The following is a 17,780-nucleotide window of genomic DNA, read 5'->3' as shown; positions in this document are numbered from 1 at the left end:
AACCCAGAGTGTTGACTTGCAATTTTTTTTTTACAAATTAATTTTTTAAAATATTTATGGCAGTAAAAAAGTATGATTTTCTCAACCTCATGTCTAAAAAAAGTGAACAGATTTTACCCAACTTCAAAAACAAAAAATCACTTTTGGAGCAAGGCCAATGAGAATTTCAGCCAAAATATACTTCCAAAAAAGTTATGAGCAGTGAAAACATGGGTTTATAATAGAAAACTAGACAGAACTGTAACTAGTGCTATTAAGCAAATTATATTTAATACAGCTGGTTGGAAAATTGAACTATTTTTCATGAAAATTTGTCAAAAAAATTCTGACCAGCTCTAACTTATAGCAATATTAGTACTGACACTACTGTTGAGAATATACCTACTCTTATCCATTCCCCAGTTTTAAATAGCTCAGACCATCCTGAAAAAGTATATTTTGCTGAAGCTTAATATACTTTATCTCAGTGTGTACAGATATAAAAAAAATTCTACTAAGTATGGATATAGTGTGTGTGTTGGGGTTGGGGGAAGATACATGGATAACAGAACTTATGAATGTACTTTAAAAAAATGTAAGAAGTTTACTTATCCACAGAACAAAAAATTGTTTGATAAGCTGGAAAAAAGTCTGTCTGATTAATGCAGACAAAAAACACTTTTTTTTTTATAATGTTCTCCCACTACACCCATTTTTTTTATGCTGGTTCTGAACATAATGATGCAAGCAACTAAGTGTAATTGTACAAAATTATTGCTAGTGATTTGCATATGAAATACACACCGTTTACTGCCTCTAGTTGGCATTGTTTAACTAGATTATAAATAGTACAGCTGAAATGCTGCAAACAGAAAGCAGTTTATGTTATGCACATGCTATGAATGAAGAAATGCTCAGACACAATGTGCAAGTTGGAGAGCTTTCATCAAAACGAGCCAAGATGGGAAATGGTTCATTTCCTAATCATGCCCTTGCTTTGCAGAAACCAGTCTACAGAAAACCTGATAAGTAAAGCTCTCTAAAACACAGGTATTCATGCCACCATGTGGGTACGGATCACCCTCTTTGCTATCCCTAACTGTTTCAGATTTTTGCTAATTAGTCCTTTGTATATGACAGCATCCAGTACATGCTTTTAATTAAATCTGAATATCTCATCTGGAATATTTTGCCACAAGATGCCAAAAGAAAACCATCTAGTTGTAAAATATTGTATTCAGGATATGAAAAGGAATGACACACACAGGGTGGGTGAGGTAATACCTTTTAGTGGATTAACTTCTGTTGGTGGAAGGGGTTTTGAACTTCACAGAGCTCTTCTTCTGACCTGAAGTCAAGGAGCTCCATGAAGTATGAAAGCTTATCTTAAACTTTTGTACTGGAAACCAAACCACTTTTTTTTTTAAAGGGCTATATTTAATTGAGAAATTAAGTTTATTAAAATTATTACTGGGGCACTTCCCCCATCACTCTATTTATTAACTAAGGGCCACAATCCCCTAAAATATATTGAAAAATGGTTCATTCACTGTATGGTAACTACAGCAATTTCATCATGCAAATAGAGTTGTACTTTAAAATAATGGTCCACACATTTCTCCTTCTGATTGTTCTATTTTCCCAGAATTAGGTAAATACTAAGGTGGCATGCTGCCTCTGGTTCTGTTTTGAAGAAGGAGTGAGAAAAGGTAAGTCTGTTTCTCTTTTTATCTCCACAGTTAAACTCTGATAAAGAACATTCTGAAGATGGTTACACAGGAAATGAAGGAATACAAATCTCCGTTTAAAACAGGTAGGGGAGAGAAGGAATCTCCTACACTTGGGGGACCCAAAGCATTCCTCTGGCTAATACAGAAGATGTCACTGATTTCTGAAGCAAGTTTAAGGGAGCTCTGGGTAGAGTCAGGCAAAACCACAAATGCTTGAAGAGACAAGACAGGGATGGTATGAAGCCTCTGCTATCGGTTGCCAATTTCTTAATTGTGTCACAAACTTTTTTTTTTTATAATTTAAAGTCTATGGGCTAATTATGTTTTATCTAGTTCATTTACATGGGTTATTTCTAAGGGAGTTACCAAAGTGGGATCAAAATTCTAGAGCAAAAGGTTATTCAGAAAACAAGGATGTTACAGTACCAAGTTTATTTGGAAGGAGAAATCCATGACCCCTGGCTCCCTTAAATAGCTAATACAATTTATGGAATGGGTTAGGAAAGGATATTGTGAAAGTCTGGTGAAAAGACTGTCAGAGCTAACTACTTCTTGAAATACTTCTTCCTTTGAACTACTTGTTGATTGAGAGACTGCACAGGTCTTAGCTTTGTATTTCATTACACACTGTAAAGATGAAGTGTCTGGAAGCTTCTGAAGAGTACAATGGGCTCAAAACCAAACTTTTCTCTGAGGTCAGGGCTGATGAGAGGAGGGGAAGGAGGGACAACTGAAGGGGCCCTGAGCTCAGGGGATTCCCCAAAACAAATGTAACATCTGTGCAAATAAAATGAAATGGGAGGGATTGGGGCCCCCAATGAACATGATATACCCCCAAGTTTCTCTCAAAGGGTCTGTCTGAGGTTCAACTAGTTGATGAGCAGCAATAGCAACCAGTGATCTGACCCAGTAGTGTCCTTCTTGGCAAATCTGTTGACAGCACAATTACAGGCCACAGCCCTTTTGCATCTGTGAAAAGGAAACACAATCTGCTAAAATTGAAAAAAATGGAGGGACTATCACAGAGCAAGTCCTGCCCTGTCTAACATTTGGTCTAAGTTTAAAAGGGGGAAGATGACCTTTTATTTTATTTATTAAAAAAAACAACCCCCAAAACTGGAGTACCATGTGCTCCACTCATTCTGCCTGACTTTAGGCACTGGTTGATCAAAGGTGTGTTCAGTGCAAACAGGCCCAATCAGCTCAGAACCACTGGAAATCCTTCATGTGAAGTGGAAGGGAAAATAATTAGGAGAAGACAACCCTCTCCCCAACAACAGCTAGAGGGAGATTCCCCACTCCAACATCCTCCTCACAAGGCTGGGGAAGAGAAAGAGTTCACAGCTCGCCCTCCCTCAGCCACCAGGATGGGAGCAGTGGGGGAGGAGGATGGTCTCCCAGCCTCCCCAAAGAAGTACCATTTTATGGTTCCATTAGAATAACAACTTGCCAATTAGATAGCAACTTCCATCCAATGATCACAAACATTAAAGAACTAATCTTCACAGCCTTGCAATAAGTAGCTGTCCCCATTTTACAGGTGGAGAAACAGACCTAGAGTTAACTGGCTTGCACAGCAAATCTGTGGCACAGCCAGCTTAACCACTGAGACCAAGCTTCTTGCCAGGGCACAAGTGAATGTAAAGAGTGTAATTTGTTGAGACACAATAATGTGGCTTAGCTATGGTTTTGTGCCTAACTGTAAGGTGGCACCTGCAATATAGTAGTTAGGATATAACTCAGGAAGGGTGACATAGAGGTATCAACTAAAGTGAAGTACTTTTATCATGAGGTGCTGATGCTGTCACTTGCTGAAGATTAGGAAAAGAAGACAAAAACAGAGGCAGCCTAATTGCTATGCCAGAATATGAGGATGGGGAAAGGAGACAATATATAAAAGGCTTATGTCCCTAGCTTTACCCTTTATTTTTGGTTTCATAATAAATGGTCATTCTAAACTGTTCTCTGACATTAGTTCTGTCTCTCTTCTTCGTCTGGGAGCATAGCATAAGGAATGCTTCACTGCATTTATTTCTTATGCGGCACCCAAAATATACTAGAGCTTCACATTGCTCTGCACTGATCACTCTATCTGGTTCAGCAGTGATGCTGACTAGAACTGTGGAGGCAGCTATACTTCTCCAACCCTCCTCAGCCAAAGGATGATGCTTATAACACATGGCCTTCAGGATGTTGTTGGGCAGAACAGGGGAAGGGTGTTGAAGGGAAAAAACTGATGAGCCTTCATAGCCCACAAAATGTGGGGAAGAAGATGTCAGAAACAGAAATATGTATTTCTAATTGTGCAGAAAGAATGATAATTCTCAGCAGTGACTGTTAGCTAAAAGACGACATTGGCACAAGAACAAGTGGATATAAACTAGCCATGAATAAAATTTAGACTGGAGATTAGAACAAAGTTTCTAATTATCAAAGGAACCATGTTCTGGAATAGCCTTTAAATAGGCGTAGTGAGGGCAAACAACCTAACTAGTTTTAAAATGGAGCTTGATACATTTATGAACAGGATTATATGACTGGATTGCCTGTGACAGGGAACTTGACTTGATGACCAAGAGGTTATCACTTCCAGTCCTATAGTTTGTATGTTTTGCCTGTAGGGTATCCCTGAAGGATCCAAAACAACAACAAAATCATGCTTTCAATTAGTTACTGGAAGAGATCATAGATCTGTATTATGAAGATTACGAGATTGTTCATTTTCACCAATTCAACCAATGAAGTCTACAATATCACTACTATTTGGTTTTGCTTATTTGTCTTCTGAAAGAGATATTGATAAAAGTTGTACTTTCAGGAAAAGAAACATATGCCCCGTCCTGTAATATGCTGCCTGTTTCTTCCATGCTACTGAGTGTCATCAGTAGAAAACAAAGGGTGTTGAAAGGACTCAGGATGTCTCTGGAGTCCCTCAGCTTCCTGCAGGATCAGCCCCTGAATTACCATGAAGTGTTTGAATAAAAAAAAAAAAAAGTAGGTTCATGGTAAAGAGAAAGCAACATATGGCTCTTACAAAACGTAATGTTTGAGGACTAAGTCTGATTTATACACAGTTGAATAGAATAAAAGAATAAAAATAAAATGCTCTAAGAATTCAGTTTACTGTCAAAGGCATTGAAACTGCACTTGTATAAATCTGAGGAAGTACATCGATGTCGCAAGTACACTGTGTGCATATAACACACACACACACACACACACACACCCCTTTAACATATGTAGCTTTATATTTTCTTTCAGATGAATGCAATATGCTGGTCCATGATAAAAAAAAAAAAGCTTTGTGACACCTTACTTTTTTTTGGTAGGAGGAGGAGCAAAATTTAACAGAAATAACTCCACTTAATGTTTGAGTGAGCGATGTAATGAAATCTGTTTGCTGTGCTAGCTGTCTCCAGATTGGGCTGTAATTACACCACAGAAGGAAGAAAGGTAGCTGAGTCTCAATCTAGATCATTTATGTAAACTCAGCCTTCTTGTCAACGAAGTTCTCAGATTGCATGCATGCAAACCACAAAAATCATCTCCTATGAACAAACTAGAGACAGTGTCAAATTGCAGACTTCTGATATACCTTATATTCTTTCTGTAATTGGATTTAAAATCCGACACACTAAGGTTAAAAAAAACTTCTCACGTACTATATATTTATTCAGAAGAGTAAAAAACCTGTGCTAACAGAAGACTATTCCACACTCCTTTCTGCCAAAAGATTGATGCTGAACATTATAAATTCATATTTATTTGACTTAAGTGAAAACAAGTGTCACATAAATCTGGGAAATTATTTAGGGAAAGATTGCGTTGAAACAAATTGCTTCATCTGGAGGAAAGATTTTTTTCGTGAAAGCATTGAAAACCTCATCTTTGAGCCAGAGCGAAGTATTTTATATATACAGTATAAAAACACAGGCAATCGATTCTCTTAACAGAGCCAAATTAATATTTGATTAAATATTTTAAGGCTCCTACTTACCATGCTTGACACACATTCTCAGCAAGTTTCTCAAATACTGAAATCATTAGGCACAGAGTAATTTTATATTTGAATACATAAAAACAGTGTGAGGAGACATAACTGCATGTAGACAGATAAAGGATTTTTCCTCATTAATTCACTGAACTGCCCTTCGTGTTGATAAATTAGTACATTAATTCTTGACTTAAACAGCCCTCTCTCTGGCAATTTTAGAAAGTGTTTCTCCTGACACCTGCAGCTTCAGGCCCCCCTCTGTCCTCTCTAGTGCAGGAAAACCACAGGCCACCACATTGGCGCCATCCCTGGCTATGTCCAATCAATAAGGACTTATTTCCTGTCCATTTGCTGAGGTCACAGAAGTGAGTCTCATTAATTATTTCTACTGGTGCAGCCTCAAGTATGCTTCTGGCATGACAAGTGAAAACTGTTTGACCTTTTCCCCCTAATTTTGTTTATAGCAGTTCCAAAGAATGCGTGTTCATTCAGCAATGCGGTAAACGACCAAAAAAAAAAAAAAAAAAAAAAAAGGCAACTAACAAATTTAGTTCTTTTAAAAATACAGGATATTTTTCCCTTGTCCCAGCCACTATCCATCTAGTTGTTTTCTTCAAATGAACAACAGTTTATTTTTTGAATTGTATCTCATGAAAATCTGGTCACAGCATAAACCATGTTTTCTAAAGCAGATCTGGCCTCAGAGGGAGGGAAGCACTCCAGGGCTTCCAGTGCTCTGTTTCCATGGTAATGACATAGGTCAATAGCTGAAGTCACACCTTTGCCAGCCTTGATTGCTTCTTGCAACTGTTAGAAAACACATGCATAATAAAATCAGTTTTGACTATATTCCGTATACAATTATTTCTAAGATAACAGTAAGAATTCAGTATTTCCATTACCTTTTCTTGAGGTAAAGAGGGCAGCTAAAATCAGATCACTCAGAAAGCTCTCATACTATTCACAAATATTAAGCTGCTCTACTTCAGCTCCTAACTACAATAAAACCTCAATCAATTTAAACTATAACACTACTTCCTGATAATTCAAAATGCTAAGCCTTACAATATGTACGCAACAAAGACAGGAGGTTTTTACATATCTGGACCTGTCCCTAACCAGATAATTTTTGTATAATATACTAAGCCAACATGTCAACCAAGCACTTATTTTCTTGTACTCCATATGTGGGTATCACAGGTCCAAATGGATTTATAAATACACATTTTCATATTTCATATATATTATATATTTTATAAATACATATGTTCATAGTTCATAAATATATAATTCCAGATTTCTTGTAAGCAGACTAAGGAGGATATGCACTCATGTCTCCATCTTTTATATATTATTAATATTGCTCTGTTTGCTCATTATGTTAAAATTTGTTATAGTGGACAACAGCAAATTACCTCAGTAAAATACAACTTAAACCCAAGTCTGCCATCAATTCTGCCATGCAAACTCAATGCACTCAGTAGGGATGGTGACTTTGAGGATGGAATACGGTTCCAATTTGCATCATATTAAATAGGAAAAGTTTCCATGTGATAATAGACATTTTCTGGCAAACTGCTGGAGAGAAGTGCAAAACTTGGGTAGAATGTCAGGCAACATTTGTATGCTTTTTATGAGACTTTAAATTTTGTGGAAGTTCTTTAAGGTGGTCTTATGTAAAATGTATTTAAAATTGTTTTTATGATGAAGAGCATCCTGAGAGCATCACCAGAAAAAGGTGAAACTATATTTATACAAATTATTATTGTTTGATTGCCTTTAATATGTAATCTTCACAGCAATCCCAATCCAACAGCTAGATGAGTGAAAGGACAGGAATCAAACCCAGGTCTCTTATCTATTTGTCTTAGGGTATGTCTACACTGCAATTAGTCACCTGCAGCTGGCCCGTGCCAGCTGACTCTGGCTGATGGGCTATTTAACTGTGGTGTAGACATTCAGGCTCAGGCTGCAGACCAAGCTCTGGGACCCTCCCACCTTGCAGGGTCTGACAGCCTGGGCTCCAGCCTAACCCTGAAGGTCTTCACAGCAATTAAACAGCCCCTTCACCCGAGTCAGCTGTGTGTCTAATTGCAGTAGACATACCCTTAGGTATTTATATGGCCCCCATCCCTGCAGTATCTGAATGCTTCACAATCTTTAATGTATTCAACATGGTTTAATGGTAGTGTCTCGTTGTCATTGAATCAACCTATCAAATATAGAGCTTTTATTAAATAATATTAATATTGTATCTACAATTATTATGGAAAATAAATCTTTTAAAGGAATTTTTACTGCAATATATTACAGTACACATCACCACAAATCACTTCTATTCAATATTACTTACACCAATATAACATTAACATATCTAGTTTAAATGATATGGAAATATTTGAGAACCAGAACTGTAAGTCATCCATTTTATATAGGCAGTTGTATTTATATATAATGATTGACTTTTCTTATCTAAATACATACTAAAGTGGATTCATTGTATGTATTTGAGAATGAAATCAGTTGAAAGCATATTACAGTACTTTAGTGTTCAAATCCCAAATCATAAAAAATGTATTCCCCACTTAAGTTAGAGTTTTCATGTACTGTGCTTTGGAGGAGTACTTCTCCTGAAGCAGAAGTGCACTGTACCGTTTATTCAACACCTTTTCTAATATGTGTAAATCATCCACATATCCACAGTCATGAAGAATGGATGGAGGCTTTAGTGAGAAAGAGTAATTTTAACAGGATAGAAGGGTTCTTCGGTTGACCCAGCCTATGAGCAGGTGTTAGAATTTGCACGAAGATGCTAAAGTTGTGTTGACTTACTGAAGCTCAACAACACTATCCAGGGTATTAGGGATGCAGAAGAAGATTGCTGGCAACAGTGGACCAGAAAGAAGAAATCCTGGAGGGAAACTTTAGGGACAGTCAAGCTCAGAGAGGAAGCTTCGTTTGAGGTTTACATTCTATTATTGGTTTTCAGGTACTAATAAAGCCAAACTCCAGAAAGGGGGAGAGTTTGGAAACTAACATAGGGTCTGCACATTGTTAAAGGCAGAGTGAGAACTCAACCCATTCAAAGGCATGCCATGTATAACTACTTACATGCATACAGTGCCTTGCAACCAAAAGAATCACAAGCTTATTACAAACTACTCACATAAGAATTACCATACCAGATCAGACCCATCCATTACCAGATGCTTCAGAAGGTGAAAGAAACCCCAAATAGAGTAATAGCATAACTAGCTCATTGTTCCTCATTCCAGTCACTCAAGCCACCCAGTCCTCCCTGTAAAAATATCTATTCAAGATATTTTTCAGCATCTTAACCCCATCAGTTATTTGGCTTATGGGGCCAAGATGAAAGATGAAGGCTTATAGTCCTTAAGAACTTTTAAAAATTCTTAGGAATATTTGTTATTCATATAAATGCTAATCTCTGGCCTCAACAGTGTCTTGCGGCAAGGAGTTCCAACTTCCTTTTATCAGTTTTAAATTTAATGTCTTTCAATTTTGTATTATGGGAAAATAGGAGTTTCCGATATTATGAGACAGGATAAATAGAAGTGGCCAATTTTCCTTCTGTGTGCTATTCATTATTTTGTATGCTTCTATCATGTTCCCTCTCATTAACTTCCTTTCCAAATTAAAAATACAAATCTTTGTCATATTTCTTTATATGGAATGTTTTTCATCTCTCTATTCATAGGATCACTTTACTCACCACTGAAAAATAGGAATCTTTGCAGTGATACTCAACACTGTAAGAGCACACAGCACAACCAAACACTGAACTACAGAATAGGACTGGAAGTGAACATTGTATCCATTGCATTAAAACTACTGGGGAAAGTTTAGATATATAAAATGCAATTACCCAAACTGGATATTGCCCAGGCATTGGGGCTAGTGCCCCTACTCTACTCTTCCAAGAGGTGCCACAAGATCTTTAAGATCACAAACAGAAGGGATCCCACCTTTAAATCTCATCCAAAAGACAGCTCAGTGCTCCAGAACACCATGTTAGGATATTGGTTTAAAACAGATTTGAAGGAAAAAGTGCCACCCACTGAATTGCCAGAATTACTTTCTCAGCACCTTGGGTTTTCCTTAGAGGTACCTACATATTGACCAAGCTTGACTGCTTCATTTGCGATCTAATGAGCTCAAAAAACCCAAAGTGTTATTTCTGTAGGTGGCTATGTGTGTTCATTAAAAAAAAATTAAAAAAACCTGCCCAAGTTAACTTATCCTCAATGTACAACAAGGCACTGAGAATAAATAACCTTCCTTCCTACTTTCCTCATAAAAGAGCCCCATTCGTTTACCTCTTTTAAAGAGAGCAATACCCTCTAATCCCCTTTCTCCTGGCAGACCACCTGCCTTCCACTTCCTGTTCAACTCACAGTGCCACCAGCACTACCTTCCAGCTAATCTCCACAACTGGACTCCATGCTGGTTCATCCTTTACCCCCAGTCACCAGTGTCAGTGCAATTCATATCCTATCCCCTTTTCAGCCCCTGGTTAAGAAACCAGAAGAAAAAGGAGATAATTTGGAATGCAGGTTAAATGGATCAGGTTGGATTTTTGCCTGTTGTCAGGCAGGGTAGATTTGAGACTTGCTCCATCCAAAGTCATGATGTCAGGATAGCCAGATGTCACAAAGACATCTGTATGGACCAAAACAAGTATGTTTCGATTAACCATGGGCTTTACCTGACAGTGCCTGCCAACTGTATTCTTATGAGCTAGCAAGATTTTGAAACTACAAGAATTCTGTACTTGAGTGGAATACATGTGAAATCCAGGATATCAAGCAAACATTGTTATCAGTAGGTCATTCTTCACAGAAGATGGAATGCTACTCATTGTTACTTTCACTTTGTAGCATTAGTTTTTTCAGCATTAGGGCACATTTAAAATGTAAGGGCTATTCAACATTGGGACTAACAATTTTAACAATGCCCAACTCTCTGCTGACTTGTCAGAAGTGTGCCAGTTGTGATGACAGTGGTCTCACATAGTGAGAAATAGACTTTTGAAACTGGCAATTCATTTCACATAGGGCACTGGCCAGCTATCAGATGGCAACAACCTTTGGATATTATCAGATTCAGCTGGATTTGAACCAGTGATCTAGTGGTGAAAAAAAATCAAATATTCCTCATTCCAGTCACTCAAACCACCCAGTCCTCCCTGTAAAAATGTCTATTCAAGATAAAACTGGCATATGTAAAGTGAAATTTTAAAAAAGAGATTAGGAAAGCTGTCAGCCACAGCACAAAATGTAGGGGAAGTGGTGGGCCACCCAGAGCAATTATGTTGGATTCCTCTTGGAAGGAAGAGCTTATGCAAAAAGTCTACAAAATAATAATTTTTTTTATTAAAAAAATTGCTGACACTGGAGAACCAGAAAATCATTTGCTGGAGAAAGGATCGTAAGTATTCCAGCAGGTGGGGATGATCCAGAGCCTATCAAGTTTATTGAAAGATTTTCCCCTTAATTATTTCTTTTGTAATGTTTAGAAAGGTTCAGTTTTAAGTAAAGGACAGGACTTCTAGGAGAGAAGACTGCTGGTAAATATTCTGACCCAACCAGACTCATGTGGAGGAAAAGACTTCTCCCAGCTTTGGGAGAGAGACTGTATGGAGATGTGAATATTTTGTTCTTTTACTCTGAGTAACAGTGTAAAGTCTAAAGTTCAAGAAAGAACTTTTGAATGAAACTAAATAGCTTTATGAAAAGAAAATATTAAGGTCCTAACATTTGTTTTCTTGTCAAACTCAGTTAATTATGATCTCATGTATTTTCTGAGACAAGATGTCAGCAAACAAGTTCGGAGAAGATTCTGTGAACAATATCTAAGGAGAATGATCCTGTAATTAGATTTCCTGTTCAGGTCTGAGTTCCTCAAAGATCATGAGTTTCCTCTAATCCTGAACTAAGCCAATACATTCTGTTTGCGTCTGAGATGTATGGTACTTGCGGAAATAAAACAAACCTAAATTGATCAGTGGTCAAGTGACTAATGCATTAAGTGTTTCCAGTGTTCTTTGCTAACTTTTCTAAATTTGTTTTCTCTCTTGTGGGAACATTCTGCCTCAATAAACATTGATATTTAGATTGCTAAAATGTTACCTTGAAATGGAACCTATACATGTTTTTTCCTAGATTAATTTTCTACCTTGCCCTCCTTTTGCTTTTCAACCATCTTGGAATGTTTCAGCATTAACTGTTACATATTCGATCTGTTTTTGTGGCTTGACATACGGTTAAGCTCTTCCTCTTCTTTCCTCCCCAAATGGGAGCTGGACAATCATTTATTTATTTTAACTGCCTCACTTCATAATGTATAAACTGCTACAATCCAAAACTTTCCTTTGCCTTTCCTGGTATTATACAGAATAGGATGTCACTTGAATTGGAGGGCTAAGTGTAGTTTGCCCAATATTTGCTAACATACATTTTGTATTGTAAAATAACAGTAACTGGTAGAGGAATAGGCATTTTTAAAAAAACCTAAAAGTCAAATAATTATAGTGTCCTGCATAGAACACAAAGTTCAACAACTTAAAACAAAGTAGGAAACCTCTTATTTTGAATGGTTTTAGCATCCTCTTGCAATACTGCCAATTTAATTTAATAGATTCCAAAGCCTGAAGGGACCATTCTGAACATCTAGTCTGACCTCCTGTGTAACACAGGACATAGAATCTCCCCAAACTAATTTCTAGAGCAGAGTTTTTACAAAAACATCCAATCTTGATTTAAAAATTGCCAATGATGGAGACTCCAGCACAGCCCATAGTAAATTGTCCCTCACTGTGAAAAATGCACACCTTATTTCCAGTGTGAATTTCCAGTCTAGCTTCAATTTCTAGCTATTGGATTATGTTGTAACTTTTTCTGCTAAATTGAAGAGCCCATTATCTAATATTTGTTCCCCATCTAGGTACTTACAGACTATAATCAAGTCACAGTCACAACCAAGGTTTGACCTTATGGTTGGCGCATGTGTCAGGAGCCAGGCCGGGTCGAATACTGGGAGATTAGAGTCTGAGACAGGCCAGAGGGCAGAAAAAGTGTCAGGATTCAGGCAGGATCAGGTTACCAAGAGATCAGAGTCAGGCAGTAGGAGCAGGGAGTTCAGGGGAGACAGTCCTAAGCAGGGGACACGCAGGTGCATGGACAACTTCCTGTTCCTCTGCTTGGTTTAAATAGAAACAGGGAAGAACTTGGGACCCCCAGAGTTACACCAATCAGGTCCCAGAACTGGAGTCTTCGATCAGTGTTGAGCTTGTAGTTCTGGTGATTGTTAACACTGGGTGACAGGTTGGAATTTACTGGCTTCTAAAGAGAGCCTGCTGAACTCGAATTAATATGCAAATTAGATACAATTAACTCAGGCTTAAACAGAGACTGGGAATGGTTGGGTCATTACACTAATTGAATCTATTTCCTTATGTTAAGTTCTCCTCACACCTTCTATGGGTCATCTTAATCATCACTTCAAAAGTTTTTTTCTCCTGCTGATGATAGCTCATCTCAATTGATTAGACTCTTCCTGTTGGTATGCATACTTCCACCTTTTCATGTTCTCTGTATGTATAAATATCTCCTGTCTGTGTGTTCCAATCTATGCATCCGAAGAAGTGAGCTGTAGCTCACGAAAGCTCATGCTGAAATAAATTTGTTAGTCTCTAAGGCCATGGCTACACTTGCAAATTTGCAGCGCTGCAGCAGGGTGTGAAAACACACCCTCTCCAGCACTGCAAATTGCGGCGCTGCAAAGTGCCAGTGTGGTCAAAGCCCCAGCGCTGGGAGTGCGGCTCCCAGCGCTGTACGTTATTCCCCACAGGGAAGTGGAGTACGGACAGCGCTGGGAGAGCTCTCTCCCAGCACTGGCGCTTTGACTACACTTAGCGCTTCAAAGCACTGCCGCGGCAGCACTTTGAAGTGCAAGTATAGCCATAGCCTAAGGTGCCACAAGTACTCCTGTTCTTTTTGCGGATACAGACTAACACAGCTGCTACTCTGAAACCTGGCTTCTAAAGGTATCTCTACACAGCAACTAGACACCCATGGCTGGCCCAAGCCAGCCAGCTTGGGCTTGGGATGCGGAGCTGTTTCATTGCTGTGTAGACTTCTGGGCTCGGGCTGGAGCCTGGGCTCTAGGACCCTATGATGTGGGAGCATCCCAGAGTATGGGCTCCAGCCCAAGTACAGAAATCTATACAGCAATGAAATAGCCCTGCAGCCCAAGCCAAAGTTAGCTGGCGTGGACTGATTGGAGGTTTCTTTGCTGTGTAGGCATACACCCTAAGAGTCCAGATCTGTGATCCCTGACTGCATCCCTTAACTTTTTCTTTGTTAAGCTAAATAGATTGAGTTCCTTGAGTCTATCACTACCACGGTAAGGCATATAGTCAGAGGACAAAAACGGGGGGTGGGGTAAGACACGCTTTGTCTGTACTGCACTTTCGTTGGTAAAACGTGTCATTCAGGGATGTGGGGAAAAAAAAACAACACACCATCACTGAGCGACTAACATTTTATGAAGAAAAGCGCCGGTGTGAAAAAGCGCTTTGTCAGCAGGAGAGCTCTCCTGCCAACAAAGCTAATGCCACTCGATGGAATTTTTTTGTCAGCTAGAGCGCTCTCTCCTGCCAACAAAGAGCGGCTACACTGCGCACCTTTTAGCACCGTAGCTGTGTCACTAAAAGGTGCATAGTGTAGGCATAGCCTAAGACCGCGTGCAGAAGTGTTAATGAGCCACTCTACCTTGAATGATCCCTTAGAATATGTGCTACTTATTCTAAACAATTTGTTCCACCTTGCATTTCGCTGTGAAACTCTGGAGTACCCAGACCTGAAGACAGTGCTCTGTGTGGCTCAAATCTTGTCTCTCTCACTAACAGAAGTTAGTTCAATAAAAAGATATTACCTCATCCTTCTTATCTATCTCCACTCCTACTCTATACTCCCCTGTTTAAGCACCCAATGATCTTGAATGCTTATGGATCAATGTCCTAACAGATAAAACAGAAGATTTTAGTTGGTGTCTGCAGACCACCAAATCACATTAGGGAACAGGATGACCACCTCCTGAAGCACCAATCTATAATGAGTAGGGAAAAAAAAGCTGTGAGATCATGGGGGACTTCAATTTGAATGACATATGCCGGCGGTCTCATACTGTCAGTACTAAAACATCCTTGGAATTTCTAAACATTATACATGACAATTTCCTAATTCAAGAAGCATCGCAGCCAACACGGAGAATTCATTATTAGACCTTGTCCTAACAGATTAAGAGGAAGTGATCACAGAACTAAAAATTAATGGTATCTTAGGTACAAGTGATCATGACTTTATTGTATTTAAAACGTGCACACAGAATAAAGTCCAGACCAGTAATATGTATACTTGGTTCTTCACTAGGGCCAATTTAAAAAACAACCAATTATGCATCAAATCAGCCGTGAGGAAGAATTTTATCAGAAAAATGTGAACGATAATTGGCCATCTTTTAAGAACACCTTACTAGATGCACAAAAAGTCACAATCCCACAAACAAGAAAGAATGCTATACTGGTTCGAAAGCAGAACTGGTTCAGAGGGGAAGTGAAGGCAGCTGTAAAAAATAAAATAAATATATAGATATTGTGACAAAGTTCCTCCTCTACCTTGGTGGGTCCTGTGCTTATTGGCAGATTTGCTCACCTCAGTGATCTTCCCCTCTGGTGGAACCCACAGTCTAGGTCAATTCCTCCTGTGTCTGATCAGGAGTTGGGAGGTTTGGGGGGAACCCGGGCCCGCCCTCTACTCCGGGTTCCAGCCCAGGGCCCTGTGGATTGCAGCTGTCTATAGTGCCTCCGATAACAGCTGCATGACAGCTACACCTCCCTGGGCTACTTCCCCATGGCCTCCTCCAAACACCTTCTTTATCCTCACCACAGGACCTTCCTCCTGGTGTCTGATAACACTTGTACTCCTTAGTCCTCCAGCAGCACACCCTCTCACTCTCAGCTCCTTGCGCCTCTTGCTCCCAGCTCCTCACACGCACACCACAAACTGAACTGAGCTCCTTTTTAAACCCAGGTGCCCTGATTAGCTTGCTTTGATTGGCTGCAGGTGTTCTAATCAGCCTGTCTGCCTTAATTGGTTCTAGCAGGTTCCTGATTACTCTAGTGCAGCCCCTGCTCTGGTCACTCAGGGAACAGAAAACTACTCATCTAGTGACCAGTATATTTGCCCTCTACCAGACTCCTGTACCCCACTGGTCTGGGTCTGTCACAATATACATACACACAACAAATGGAAGAAAGGGGAAGCTGATAGTACTGAATATATATTCAGAAGTTAGAAATTCTAGAAAATTGCTAAGAGAAGCACAGTGGTGCAAGGAGAAATCTATGGCCAGCAGGGCTAATGACAATAAGGAGAAGTCTTTAAAATATATTAGGAGCAAAAAGAATCCTAACAATGCTATTGGTCCCTTACTATGTGGAAATGGTAGAATTATCAATACTAATGAAGAAAACACAGAAGTTTTCAGTAAATATTTCTGTCCAATATTTAAGGAACACACAGATGATATAGGCTCATCATACAATGTCAACACTCTTTTCATTCCTCTAGTATCTCAGTAGAATGTTAAACAGAAGCCACTAGAATTAGCCATTTTTATAGCTGCAAGTCCAGATAACTTACATTCAAGAGTTTTAGAAGAGCGGCTGAGGAGCTCACTGAACCATTAATGTTGATTTTCAATAAAAGTCTAGGAGCGCTGGGGAGCTTCCAGAACACTAGATGACAACTAATATGCCAATTTTTCAGAAGGGTAAATGGGATGACCCAAGTAATTATAGGCATGTCAGTCTGACATCGATACTGGGCAAGATAATGGAATGGCTGATACAGGACTCAAAGAATTAAAGGAGGGCAATGTGATTAATGCAATCAACATAGGTTTATGGAAAATAGATCCTCAAACCAGCTTGATACTGTTTTTTGATGAGATTACAAGGTAATAGTGTTAACAGAATACACTTAAAATCTTGTGTGGCTTTTGACTTGATATCATACCATGTTTTGATTAACAACTAAAATGATATAAAATTAACATGGCACACATTAAACTGATTAAAAATTGGCTACCTGTTAGATCTCAAAATATAATTGTAAATGGGAAATCATCGAGTGGGTATGTTTTCACTTTGGTCCTGCAGGGATAAGTTATTGGCCCTATGCCATTTAATATGTTTATTAATGACCTGGAAGAAAATATAAAATCACTGATGAAGTTTGCAGATGACACAAAAATTGGTAGAGTGGTAAACAATAAAGAGGACAGGAGTGATATGGATGAGTTGGTAGACTGGATGCACACAAACAACATGCATTTTAATATGGCTAAATGTGAATGTATATGTCTAGGAACAAAGAATATGTGCCATACCTACACAATGAGGGATTCTATCCTGGGAATTATAGGCCTGAATATCAGTGACTCTGAAAAAGATTTGGGGGTTGTGATGAATAATCATCTGAACATGAGCTCCCAGTGTGACTCTGTGATAATTTTATATCATTCTAGTTTTTTAATTAAAATGTCATGCAGTGCAAAGTCAAATGCCTTACAGAAGTCTAAGTATATCACATAACACTATTACCTTTATCGACCAAACTTGTAATCTCACCAAAAACAGACAGCAAGTTAGTTTGACAGGATATACTTTCCATAAACCCATGTTGATTGCATTAATTATATCATCCTCCTTTTGATTATTTATTAATTGAGTCCCATATCAGCCACTTCATTATCTTACCTGGGATCAATATCAGACTGACAGGCCTATAATTGCTTGGGTCATACCACTGATCTTTTTTTAAATATTGGCACATTAGCTTTCTTCCAGTCTTCTAGAACTTCTTCGGTGTTCCAAGACTTATTCAAAATCAACATTAATGGTCTAGTGAGTTCCTCAGCCAGCTCTTTAAAAACTCTTGGGTACAAGTTAACTGGAACTGCTGATTTAAAATGTCTGGCATTTAAATATTAGA

General features: G+C 38.7%; 1 protein-coding gene across 6 annotated transcripts in view; it reads right to left on the bottom strand.

Annotated features, from left to right (window-relative positions):
- Positions 1–4,938: 4,938 nt before the first annotated feature.
- The window catches only part of PDSS2 (decaprenyl diphosphate synthase subunit 2), a 171,699-nt gene continuing 158,857 nt past the window's right edge, over positions 4,939–17,780 (bottom strand). For all 6 annotated transcript variants that reach the window (XM_039528882.1, XM_039528878.1, XM_039528881.1 and 3 more), the window contains one exon: positions 4,939–6,510. In XM_039528882.1, the coding sequence (XP_039384816.1) occupies positions 6,352–6,510 (159 nt within the window). In that variant the 3' untranslated portion in view covers positions 4,939–6,351. The remainder of the gene's footprint in view (positions 6,511–17,780) is intronic.

The sequence above is a fragment of the Mauremys reevesii genome, linkage group 3 (assembly GCF_016161935.1).
Source record: "Mauremys reevesii isolate NIE-2019 linkage group 3, ASM1616193v1, whole genome shotgun sequence".
NCBI lineage: Eukaryota > Metazoa > Chordata > Testudines > Geoemydidae > Mauremys > Mauremys reevesii.
This window is presented reverse-complemented; position numbering and strand designations above follow the sequence as displayed.